General features: G+C 42.4%; 1 protein-coding gene across 1 annotated transcript in view; it reads left to right on the forward strand.

Moving 5' to 3' along the window:
• hecw2b (HECT, C2 and WW domain containing E3 ubiquitin protein ligase 2b) overlaps positions 1 to 13,361 on the forward strand; it is a 71,878-nt gene that overhangs the window by 34,683 nt on the left and 23,834 nt on the right. The window contains exons 9-14 of the mRNA XM_084922591.1: positions 1,909 to 2,804; positions 2,990 to 3,131; positions 10,257 to 10,358; positions 12,047 to 12,197; positions 12,346 to 12,449; positions 12,543 to 12,667. Coding sequence (XP_084778717.1) covers positions 1,909 to 2,804; positions 2,990 to 3,131; positions 10,257 to 10,358; positions 12,047 to 12,197; positions 12,346 to 12,449; positions 12,543 to 12,667 — 1,520 coding nt within the window. The remainder of the gene's footprint in view (positions 1 to 1,908; positions 2,805 to 2,989; positions 3,132 to 10,256; positions 10,359 to 12,046; positions 12,198 to 12,345; positions 12,450 to 12,542; positions 12,668 to 13,361) is intronic.

Genomic DNA, 13,361 nt, shown 5'->3' on the forward strand with positions numbered 1-13,361 from the left:
GGGACTTATCTTTGGTGCTGGAGGCCGTTTGTAGCCCCCGTTTGAACCCATTGAGTCTGTGGATATGAACTTTCTCTCGCACACTTTGGTTTGCTTTGGTTTTATCGATTGGATGTTACAGCCCCTTCGGTGCCTCATACTGTCCTTTCTCCTTGGTCTACTGCACACTAAGGTGGTGGTGGTTCGATTCCAGTTCGGTGGCTGCTCTGCGGGACGTGTATATATGTCCCATACTTATGTGTTGTACCGAGTGAATCGACTGAAAGGGAACAGAAGTTATAGATAGAACTGTTCGTTTCATTGTCCTGTGTTTTACAGTCCACATGCAGCTGGAAAGTTGGCAGAGTGGAGTCTAGACTGACATGGTTAAAATAACCACTGATGGTGATCAATGCCTCTGTGTGTTTACACTATAGGCCATCAACAGTTGCATGTATGATGTTACACGCTGCTGCACCATTAGCTGATGGTGGTACAAAAAAACAGTTAATATAGTGGAGGAGAATTCCTGCGATAAATAATATGACAGCTAAAAGTTTAACGTCAGGTGAGGAGAGATGTTCCTTCACAGTAACATATCCTGGAATACACCACCTTTCATTAATAACCACTGCAATCCCTCCACCTTTCCTCTAACTGCTCAGCTTGGCCGCTCTGTTGGCCCGAGCAGTGAAAAAGCCAGATGACGAAGCCGGTGGCACTGAGTGCAGCCATGCCTCCATGCATAATAACCTGCCTCCCAATACTGCCTCTGATGTTTTATCAGCTCCATCTTATTAGTCAGAGACCTCACATTCCCCATGATGACTGATGGAACAGGGGATTTATATTTCCTTCTCCTTGTTTTAACTCTTGCTCTGGCCTGATGTCTCCTCTTGAGTTCCTGTGGAACTCTGGGCAGCAGCGGTGTCTTGCAAAATGTAAAAACAAAAGCACTGCGAGGGCCATAAAAACATGCCAAAAAAATGACCAAGATCCACATGACACATGCATGTGGAGGCATACTCTGGAGAGAAGAGGAATGAAAGTCAGTGAAAACAAGATAAAATACATGTGTGTAAATAAGAAAGGCGTAATAGTGAGGAGCAGGGTGTGTTCAAGTACCTGTGGTCAACCTTCCAAAGCCACGGACAGTACACAAGAGAGGTGAACAAGATAAGGGCAAGCAGAGTGGAGTGTATAGAGATGGGTGTCACGGTGTGATTTGTTACAATAGCAGCAAGAATGAAAGAGTAGAAGAGATTGTAGCGAAACCTGGTCTACATGGCGAGTGGTTTGGAGACAGTGACACTGACAAAAAGACACGAGGCCGAGCTGGAGGTGACAGAGCTGAAGGTGCTAAGGTTTTCTTTGGGCGTGACCAGCACCCACAGAAACCACAGAGGAGATTCATGGATGTTGTGAAGGAGCACATGCAAAGAATTGGTGTGACAGAGGAGGATGCTAGAGATAGAGCGAGATGGAATAAGATGTTCCCCCGTGGCAACCCCTAACACATAGGTGTCAAACTCTGGCGCGAAGCCATACCAAATTACTATTAGAGCTGGCCTACTGGTATTATACAGCTAATATATATATATATATTGTTTAGTATTAAGCTTTGCTTGTTCCATATTCAGTTTTTCAGCAAAACGTGTTTGAGTCCATAAGAAAAGATTCATTCTTATATCTGGAGGAATAAATATATTTCAATAAATATTAACGTTAGCCCGCGGCTTTGTTCCAGTTTTGAATTTTGGCCCACTGTGTATTTGAGTTTGACATCCCTGCCCTAACAGAAACACCTGAAAGAAGACGAGGAAGTGGGAGGTGTTGTTTTTGTTCTGCTAACATGTCATGAAAGCACACGTTATTTATCTCTCAGTTGTCACATCCTCTCCTTCTCATCCATCCTCTTTTCTGCTCTAGAAGCTTCGCCAGACCCTCTGGGAACGATCCTGGGTGGTGTGATGAATGGTGACCCTGGGAGTCCCTCTGACGACGAAGATCTCCATCAGCTCTCCTCGTCTTTAGGTGCTACATGTGGACCTTCTCGCATTGGTTCTGATGAGGGCTCCTTATATGTTAATGGTTCATGTTACTATGGTGATGACAGTGTGTGGCAGGAGCCTGGGCAAGTGGGAGAGGTGAATCTGCTTCCTGTGGCTCTTGGCAGCTTCACCCAAAGGCAGGTGTCACTTAATGACTACCTAGATTCCCTCGAAGGTCCCAGGAGCATTGGGGACCGACCTGCTGCAGGGCCATTACCAAAGCTCAGCTCCAGCTTTCCCACAGACACACGGCTCAGTGCCATGCTACACATTGACTCAGATGAGGATGAGGAAGGAGCTGGGCAGCACTGGGATCAATCGCTGGAAACAAAGACACAGCAGAATACCAACTCAGCTACACCTGAGTCTCCACAGGGGAGCAGTGGTTCAAAAGGCGAGTCACAGGGCTCATGTGAGGCAGGGCCTGGAGTTCAGGCCACGGGAGAGGCAGGTTCTTCTGCTGGTGCTCAGTCTGGAGCCAACACTGCAGGGCCTGAAGCTGGAGCAGGAGCACAAGAAGGTGCTGCTGCACTCCCAATACAGACACATCAATCAGCAGATAGAATTGAAGAAGCTGCCAGAGCAATGGCTGCACAGGTTGTTGGAGAAACTGCTACAGCTTCCAACTCATCTCAGGTATCAAGGGCTGAGGCAGCTGAAGTCAGATCTGGAGAATCTCCAGGGGAATGTCCAAGTCAGGAGCACAGCATCAGGATGGGGAAAAACCCAGAAGTACACTGCAATCCCTCACTTGGTCCTCTTTCTCCCATTCAGGTGAGGCACTATGACTTTAGGAGCATCATCCCTCTTTAATATTGGTTCTACATGTGGCACATTACCTTTAAAAGCTGAATTGAAACTATAAATTATCAATAGTTTATTGCTGACAATCACTGTCATCTTGACAAGAGCTTTGACAAAGCCTCACCCCTGCATGTTTCCTCTCTCATTTCTTTCAGGAAGTGAGAACAAGAAAAGCAGTTGTTCCAAAGGCAGAGGAGGAACCGGGGGAGTCATCAAGCAGCGAGGCAAATGGGCCAGCACCACCTTCGCTATCCACCTGCATGGCTGAGCAAGGAAGAAGCATGACATCTAAAGCTGGTAGGTTCTGCTAAAGGCACTGAAAAAAAATTTCAAACACGATTTCATTTTTTATTATATAAAGTATACAAAAAGAAACAGAAAAAATACAGGAGTACCAAATACATTCAAAGGACTCCTTGTGTTTTCACTCATAGTTTTTCATTTGATTGTGCAAATCTCCGGTTGCAGGTTTTGTCTGCTTTTTATACTCTCAGTTTAGTCTTTAGGTTTTATAGTTATAAGTGTTCCTTCGTATGTTATTTGCTGTTTTATTTTGATAGACTTTTTTATGTGTTTTATTCAGTTTTACTTTCCTCAGCCACGATTTCCCAGTTGCTTGCGCCTGTATGTTCACTTTCTGCAAGTGTCTCCGTGTTTATTTGTACCCTCAGCTTTTGCCTGCTCGTCATCATGTTATGCAGTTTTCTGTTTGTACTGTTTTGGGTCCACATTGTTCACATGCTGTAAGAAGAAGAATACAAGTCTGCTGTAGTTTTATCCTCATATGTAACAAACCTAATTCTTTAACAACATATTGAATAATTTTTCTGCTTCTGTAATGTAGCTATCTTGAGCAATAGATCTGTCCATACCAGAGGAGTTTAATTCATCCAGGCATTACATATTATTCAAGTATATAGAGAGTAAGAAATGCATCTTTTAAAAATAAAAACCTTGGCCATGTATATCTGGACTTTTCAGATTTTCAGCCTGATCTTTTAATGATTATAGTAATTATATTTTTTACATTAAATGCGAGTGGTTTCATGTGTAACAATGCGAAAGTTTAACATGACCTTTGCACATCTAACCAGATCAACAAATCCATATGTAAAAACCCATATCCAAGGCACTGAGCAAAAGTTTAACCAAATGTTCTTTTGACCATTTACACAAATATTTTCTTCTTCTTATTATTATTATTTTTATTATTATTAAGCATCCATCCATCCATGCATTCTCTTTCCACTTATCAAACTTTGGGGCTATGGGAGGGCTATCCAAGTTGTGATAGGATTAGAGGTGGGGTACACCCGAGACAGATCGCCAGTCTGTCGCGGGGTCAACACAGACAGACATCATCCGTAGTCATGTTCCACATTCACACCTATGGACAATTTAGAATCATCAGTTCTTCAGTTTCAGCTGACTGAAGGTTTCCCCAACCTTATAAACATCTGCAGAATGACTGACACCAGCACCACTGACTAACTGGTTTCCTTAACTGGATGACTGAGCATGCATGAAGACAGACTAACTCCACTTACTGCATATGTTTGGACTGTGGGAGGAGCCATGAAGAAAACATACACACTCCATACAGAAAGGCCCCAGCCAGATAATGATTACAACCCAATCCTCATGCTACCCCTATTACCATTATGATTATACAGGGCATTATATTATACATTTGAATACACAGTCTGCTCACTATTGCATGTAGTATTTATGCACCAAAAACTGCACCAAAACTCATCTTTTTACTTTAATTGGTCTAATTATCACAAAAGTTAAAGGTCACAATAGTGACCTTTCATAGTTGATCACAAATAGTGCCCCTCTACTGCCTCTACCTGCATCTCTATACTAACAGCACTCAATGACCTGGCAGGACAAGTAAGGGAGCTACTAACAGCAGGTATTCATCCAGACTGACACAGGGCAGAACAGTCCTAATCATAAAAGATCCCCACAAGGGTACGACACCATCAAACTACTTGTCGATTATCTGCCTCTCCACATCCTCATTTTTTTTTTTTTTTTTTGGACTGTTTTTTCACTGGTTATGCATTTGGCTAGGGTCGATGTCTGGACCCTACAGACTTTGCAAAGGTAGTCCAATAAAGGAATGACATATTCAATACGAAATCAATACATCAATTCCATACTGACAGAAACGGAAATTGCCATCCAGTCCATGATGGCACATCAATACGTGCCATTGCCAGAAGGCTTGCTCCTAGCATGGTCTCAACAGCATGGAAGTGATTCCAGGAGATAGTTACTCTAGGAGAGCTGAACCAGCCGATATAAGGTTCTTAACCCATTGGCAATACCAGTGTCTGCTCCTTTGTGCAAGGAGGAACAGGATGAGCACTGCCAGAGCCCTACAAAATGATTTCCAGCAAGTCATTGGTGTGAATTTCAGTGACAACAATCAGATGAGTGCCACCGGCCTGAATGACTACAGACCGGTGGCACTCACCCCAGTGGTAATGAAATGCTTTGAGAAGCTGGTCCGCAGACACATCACAGCAGCCCTGCCCCGCAGCCTGGATCCACACCAGTTTGCCTACAGAGCAAACCGGTCCACGAAGACGCTGTAGCCACAGCACTCCATGCTGCATTAACACACCTGGAAGAGCATGGTAGCTATGTGCGGATGCTCTTCGTTGATTACTGCTCAGCTTTTAACACCATCCTTCCACACTAACTGGTGGCCAAGCTACAAGACCTGGGGCTTCCATATAGCACCTGCATGTGGATCAATAGCTTCCTCTCGGGCCGTAGACAGAGAGTCAGAGTTGGCCATCACACATCCTCAGCCCTGCGTCTCAGCACTGGCTCACCCCAGGGCTGTGTGCTCAGTCCACTGCTCTACTCTCTCTACACACACGACTGCACTCCTCGCCACCACAGCAACATCTTTGTGAAATTTGCAGACGACACCACAGTGGTGGGGCTCATTTCCAAGGGAGACGAGTCTACGTACAGAGACGAGGTGGAGCAGCTGACGTCATGGTGTAAGGCCAATAACCTCCTCCTCAACACTTCAAAAACCAAAGAACTCATAATAGACTTCAGAAGGAAAAAGGCAGAGATCCAACCACTATTCATTAATGGGGACTGTGTAGAAAGGGTGGCAAGCTTCCGCTTCCTGGGACTCAATATAGAGGAGAACCTTTCCTGGAGTGTGAACACCTCCGAGCTGCTGAAAAAGGCCCAACAGAGACTGTACTTCCTGAGAATTCTCAGGAGGAATAACATCACACAGAAACTGCTGGTGTCCTTCTACAGAGCCACCATTGAGAGTGTTCTAACCTACTGCATATGCATTTGGTACACTAGCTGCACAGGGGCTCAGAGGAAAGCACTCCAAGGGATCATTAACACCGCCCAAAAGATCACTGGCTGCCCTCTCCCCACACTGGAAGTTCTACACAACACCCACTGTTTTAAAAAGGCCCAAAACATCATAAAAGACACTTCACATCCTGGCCACTCCCTGTTTGAACTGTTGCCCTCAGGCAGACGGTACAGGGCAATCAGAGCAAGGACTAATAGACTCAAACACAGCTGTTATCCAACTGCAATAACACATCTGAATACTACAAAAAAAATGTCCATCACGCCACTCTTGTGTTAATCTATGCACGGTCTGAAGCATGTGTGTGGGAATGTATGTGAATGTTTTACTGTTACATCTTATTAGTATTTTAAGTATTCTATCTATTTTATTTATTGAATTTTATTGTTTTATTTATATTTTGATATTGCTAGGGATGATGCAATGATCGGGGACCATTCTTAATTTCGTTGTTCTCGTGACAATGACAATAAAGTTTCTGATTCTGATTCACAAACAGACTTTATGAGGGTGGCATGAGAGCCCACGTCGTCTACTGAACTCTCTTCAGTAGAAGCCATGGAGTATATTTATATTTCACTAGCTGGGCCCACGTCCTCATTTTAGGTTTGACAGCGTTTTAGTAGGTAAAGGTGATGCTTGGACATGAATTGAGCTGCGGTTTGGGGAAGGCCTCGAAGGGGACTGGCAAAGGCTCCCGGGCCTGGCAGATCCTCATGCACTAAATAGAAGTGAAGAAGTTAAAGAATTGAGAACAAGGAAGGAGGGTGGGCACGTAAACGAGAATGAACAGCTTGCCAAACTGGAGGAACATATATAGATGGCAACTGGAAGGAGCATGTTAGGAGGCGTGGTCCTGCTCCTGAAATACCGATACATGATTTCCAAATATGATGCTGCCTGTAGCAGTGTTCAGCATGATCAGTTTGATGATGGGTCAGTGGTGGTTTGGGGAGGCATGTCCATGGAGAGACGCACAGACCTCTAAAAGTCAGACAACGGGACCCCAACTGCCATTTGACATCAAGATGAAATCCTTGGAACCATTCTAAGTGCCTACACTGGTGGAGTGGGTCCTAGGTTCCTCTTGTTGCATACCTGGGTTCATGTGGTGAGAGTATGCTGGCAGTTCCTGGAGGATAAAGGAACTGTTACCATTGACCAGCCCACATGTTAACCTGTCCTAAATACAACAGAGCACCATTGGGACATTACGTTTCAATCCATCTGACGATATCAGGTTGCACCTCAGACTGTTCAGGAGCTCAGTGATTCCCTGGTCCAGATCTGGGAAGGGATTCCCCAGGACACATCTGTCGTCTCATTAGGAGCATGCCCCAACGTTGTCAGGTACCTTTCTGAGTTGCTGCAATAAGATTTCAGCAAAATGAACTAGCTTGCCCCATCAGTTTTTCACTTGGACTTTTGGAGTGTCTTTAAATTCAGCCCTCCATAAGTGGATCATTTTCTTTAAAAGAATGTGGCATCCTTTCAGTCCTAACACATTGTCCAGTCCACACCAGGATCCAGCATGATATAAAAATAATAATAATGATATAATATAAATAATGTGGGAAGAGAGTCTATATTTCTTATGGCTGGAGGAAGAGAGTTCCAGAGCCGAGGAGCAGAGGTGATGAGACCCACGGACAGAACAGTAAGATGAATAGCAGATGAGGATCTGAGAGGGCTGGAAACAGTGGTGATATGGAGCAGGTCACACAAATAGGAAGGAGCAGACTTATGGATACACTTGTACGTGAGAAGTACGATTTTAAAGTTTATCCTGGCTTCTACGGGCAACCAGTGAAGCTGCTGAAGAACTGGGGTAATATGAGCTCTTGACTAGGGCTGGGTATCGTCACTGATTTCTAGAATCGATTCGATTCCGATTCACAAGGTCCCAAATCGATTCGATCCACGATTTGATGTGAATCAGGGAAATTTTGCCTCAGACAGTCAGAAATATTATAATTCTGATCACTTATCAGTACATATCTATATTTTTATATCTATAAAAAGAAAGCTGACACTTGTGAGACTTTATCAAAGGTGTGAGCATCACAGCAGATTCCTTTGTGTCAAAGAAACTGAGGATAAAACACAGAAAAACAAAACCCAGACCAGGTTTTCCTGGTCTGGGTTTTTATAGCAGATGACCTTAAAAAATATTGTGCAGTAGATCAAAAACGAAGTGAAGCAGAGCAAAGTTACAGAGGTTTGATTAGAGACACAGCGAAGCATTTTTGCAATTTTGCATAATTTTAAAAAGTTGAAATTTGTTCAGTAATGAACAGCAGAAATTTGTCTTTCTTGTCGGAAGTAAGTAAAAAAACAAAACAAAAAAAAACAGCGGCCGACACCGTAGACTGGTGGGTAATAATTAAGCGAATAATGCAAAAAAGAGATTTTTAGATGGGAAACTATTCCTGAGAGAGAGAGAGAGAGAGAGCTCTACATGAAGTGTGATTTTATCCTGGTGGAAGCAAAACAGCAAAAGTCAGAGTGAATTTGTGACGATGTTTATGTGAAGCGTAGTTTGGATCGTCTTTTGCTGCTGGTTCAGTCAATATTGTTTGGAGAGAGACGAAACCTTCAGAATCCAGAGCAAGAAGGACGTAAACACAAAGCGCCCACCGACGCTTCAAAATCAGTGCGCTGTCGGTGTCACTACCCGATCGGTACCGGAAACCCGATCGGTACCACGCATGTGCGAAAGGTGTCTACTTCCGGTCGAAGCATTTAACGATAGTTACGGGTCAGAGTATCTGTTAAGATGTTAAGAATAATAAGTATATCTTAAATTGTTTGCAATAATGAAACATTTCAATATAATGTAGACAAAAACGAAAGATAGTTACGGATCAGGACTCCCCGATCCTTACTGCACATGTGCAAAGTCGGACCGTACACATCGGGTCTACCCGATCCGTACCGCGCATGTGCAAGTGTTTTCTTCTTCTTCTGTTCGTTTAATGGCAGTTTACTCCCCAGTGTACGAGGATACTGCCACCTGCTGACCAAGCGAATGAACCCTATTGTAAACTGAACTAGCGTCATTACAAATGCGTGTTAAATTTGATTTAGTGATAGTCGAGTGTGTTTATGCTTGTCTGTGTGGAGAGGATTGTTGGAATAGTGATGATGATGTCTGCTGTCACTGTCGATCATCAGTAAACATCTGGCTGATGAATCTTCACGTGACACATTACTAAGTCTGTATTATTAAGTCTGTATTTAGGAGCCATTGTTCTTATTTTACAGCATTGTTGTTCAATCGGGGAACGCTCTCTGTTGAGGAGAAAAGCATGAATTTGTTTGTATACGAGGTATCCATTATTTAAATGTCCCGGGTAGTCGAAAAGGAGGCAGAGCTGTCGAGAAATGCTAGGAGCTAACTGCAAACAGCAGTCGCTTTCTGAAACATCAGATATGTATCGGATTCAGAACCACATACGAAAGTGACCCAGGTCGGATTTGAAAATATCAGATTTGTGCCGTTCACACTGTCATACCATGATCGGATATGGGTCGCATAGGGTCAGAAAAGTCAGATTTGATGCGCTTTCGCCTGCAGTGTGAACGTACGATTCAAATTGTTGTCAGGCTTATTAAACATTTCAACAAAATCCTGAGATTCATGCACAGGAAATTTGTAAAGACACACAGGAGGGCAGACTGGTGACTTTCAGCTCTTTGCCTACAGATGGGTGCTTCAAGTGTCAATAGGTTTTCCTCTGTGCCAAGCCTGGTATGGCTGTGCCATTTGGGGTCCAGTCCAGCGCAAGATGAATAACCTTGTTAAAAAAAAAAAATCGTAACCGAGCGATCAGGAAGTATTAATGAAAGACTGTAGTGGCACTTAATTCAAAACAAATAATACACTGGCTTTAAAGGGAACAATTGTGTTTATTTAACCTTTTCATGTTATTGAATTATATTAAGTAGCAGAGCTGTTATGAACCATGACTATAAAAAAATTGACTTTTCTGGATTTCTTATATTCATTTTGATGCTCTAATTTTTTATGTGCTTGTTTATGTGTTTTTATCCAGGTGCCACAGAACAGGTCAATGGCCACCAGTCTGTTCACTCCCTGCCATCTGTTCGCCATGACATCAGTCGCTACCAGAGAGTAGATGAACCACTGCCCCCTGGTGAGTGTGTGTGTGTGTGTATGTCTGTTTTAAAGAACATTAAAGTACACAATACAGCACAGAAACCGCATACACATATTTTCTTTACCAGATATCTTCAAGTTTGAAGGTTGTGTATAGCAGTCAGGGTTTATGCATAAGGTACTAGGGTCCCTAGAAGTCTTCTGGATTAAGCAGTTTGAGGAAGATTAAGGATATTAAGATATAGCACAGGAGCTGTGATAAGGAATTTAGATACCGTATTTTTCAGACCATAAGGCGCACCGGATTATAAAGTGAAACAAAACAGTCAGATAAGTCAAACTTTACTCAGCTCATTCTTCTTGCTTCCTCCACTTCATTTATTCATTAATGTTGAATTCTCTGGCAGCTGCTCTATTCCCATGTTGTTGCAGTATATTAATGACTAACCTCGTATTGTGGATGGATTAACTCAGTTGTTCTCCTGACTGAAGTTTGGTCCGTTTACAGCATCCTGCGTTGCGATTTATCCCTAACCATCGGGAACCCTCCCATTAACGAGTGGGAAAAAGTTAGCGTTCATCCTCCAGCTTCACTGTGTTTATGTTATGCTAACATAGCTGTGTCGCTACGATCACGTAGCACATCCTTATATACCAGCTAGCCCAACTTCAGTAACCCTACAAACGTCACTGCTGTTTAGTTTTCTGTCTTCATTTATGTTGGAAGTGATAACAGAGCTGTATGTTTGAATTTTTTCAGAAATCTCTCAGTCAGAACATGCTATATCATGCTTAGGTGGAAACTAGCAAGCTAACTTCCTGCTAACTGGTAACTCCGTTAATAAACTGTTTTCATGGATGCCTGGATGTTAAACTTAATTGTTACACCTGGTAAAGCAGCAACGCTGATCATTTTATTAAAGATGAAAGAATTTAGACTGTTTTGTAACTCTCAGTGATGCCGAGTGTTCGTTTGACTTTGGGACCTGAAGCGCACCCAGATTATTTTGCGAGGCTCCTGACTACGGCAGCCGTAATGCTCCGACAATCCATCAAGCGGTGCGGCTTCGTAGCTTACCAAAGTTGTACTAAAACATTTTTTTTGACAGATATTTGAGCACCGTGTAGCACATGAAATCGGTTCGAGGTCAGTAAGCACAACAAGAATTCATACATAAGGAGCACTGTTGATTTTTGAGAAAATTAAAGGATTTTAAGTGCACCTTATAGTGTGGAAAATACTGTAATTGGCCTTTCCAATTACATGTATGTATGACTAGACAAGTTGACACAAATGTGTGTTACTATTTTTCAGATGTGGAATTTGCTACTGAATTTGAATTTTCAACCTTAGCTTTAAATGCTAGAATTTCTCATTTGTAATAAACCCATAAGCCACAGATTCAGTTTTGTATTTTAATCTTAAAAACAGCTAGATTGTAGATTGTAGTCAGTAGTTCTGTAACTTTAAGGCCAAAATTTTATATGTATATATGATTATAATTATATATAATCTACTGTGTCATTTTTGTTCATAAAACCTTAGTTTAGAAACCTCTATATTCTTACATGAAAAACAGCTACTATATGTCTTGATGCAGACTGAAGAAGTCACTTGGATGAGTGACGAAACGTTTCTCCCACAAAACGCTACGTCCAGATGAACAGAATCAACTTTTGGAGAACTACTATATGTGTTCTTCTGTTGCATTGTGTGTGATCCAGATTGGGAGGCTCGCATAGACAGCCATGGTCGCATTTTCTATGTGGACCACGTGAACAGAACAACAACATGGCAACGTCCAACCGCACCCCCGGCCCCACAAACTCTTCAGAGGTCTAACTCCATACAGCAGATGGAACAGCTAAATCGCAGGTCAGAAAACAAACATATGCACATGAAGATTCGCAAACTAGATGTTCGTCCAAAGTTTCAGTTAAAAATGGAAATGAATTTGCCACTTCCCATTTTTTTGTTTTTAGTAACATTATCATTAATTGTTACTGTACACATAAATTTGCAGGTATCAAAGTATACGTAGGACAATGACCAACGACAGTAGACCAGAAGAGCAGCTACCCAATGAGCTTTCAGCTGATGAGACTGATATGCAACCCTCATTCCCAGGTAGCCCTCTTCTACACGGCACAAAATCCTGATCCATGTTCTTCCCCTGTGATTTTCTTTTTTTTATTTTGATGATTCTGGTATATTTTGCAGAGCTACGTAGGGACAGCAATTTGCCACAGTCCAGTCCCAGGTCTCGCCTAACCCTGCTGCTTCAGTCCCCTAGCGCGAAGTTCCTCACCAGCCCTGAATTCTTCACTGTGCTGCATTCCAACCCTGTATGGACACTTTTTACTTACATTCTATCTCTTGTTATTCTTTTACTTCCATTCATGTGTCTTTCTTTTCATAACAGACCACATTCTATTTGTTTCAAGAAAGGGATTTTAAACAACGCACTTATTAACCCTTTGAGGTCATCAAAGATGATAACCCTAACCTTACTCTACTGTTATATTTTGAAGAAAAAAAATGAAAATGTAGTTGTTGTTTTTTAAGAAAAATGTAAATAGACTGTGATCTGTGTCAGTCAGAAGAGTGTTTTCCTTGTTTCCTCATTGGCAGAAATTCAAAAAACATTTTGAATAAAAGCAAAAGAATAGAATCAGCTTTTGGCTTGCCATAGTTTATGATTCTAACCACAGATAGTTAAGGGGCTCAAAGCGAATACCTGATGTAATCCCACCCCCAAACCCCCCCAAACCATGTCACTCTTACTCGACACCTCACCACTATCCTCATACTCTCTGCCACTCCTGACTTCCAGTTCCTCTGTCACAGTCTGGCTGTGGCAGACTGTATGTATTGCAAAAAAAGACTCAAATGCAGACCGAAACAGAATGTGAAACGTGACGTGGAATAACAAAAAATGAGCCGTTTATTAAGGCTGGCAAAGAAGTACAAAATAAAAGGCAAAGGTGAAACTAAACAATAAATTAAACTGGGTGAACTAAGATTAAAGCATGAAAAAAC

The sequence above is a fragment of the Perissodus microlepis genome, chromosome 23 (assembly GCF_051167445.1).
Source record: "Perissodus microlepis isolate ML-2025 ecotype Zambia chromosome 23, ASM5116744v1, whole genome shotgun sequence".
NCBI lineage: Eukaryota > Metazoa > Chordata > Actinopteri > Cichliformes > Cichlidae > Perissodus > Perissodus microlepis.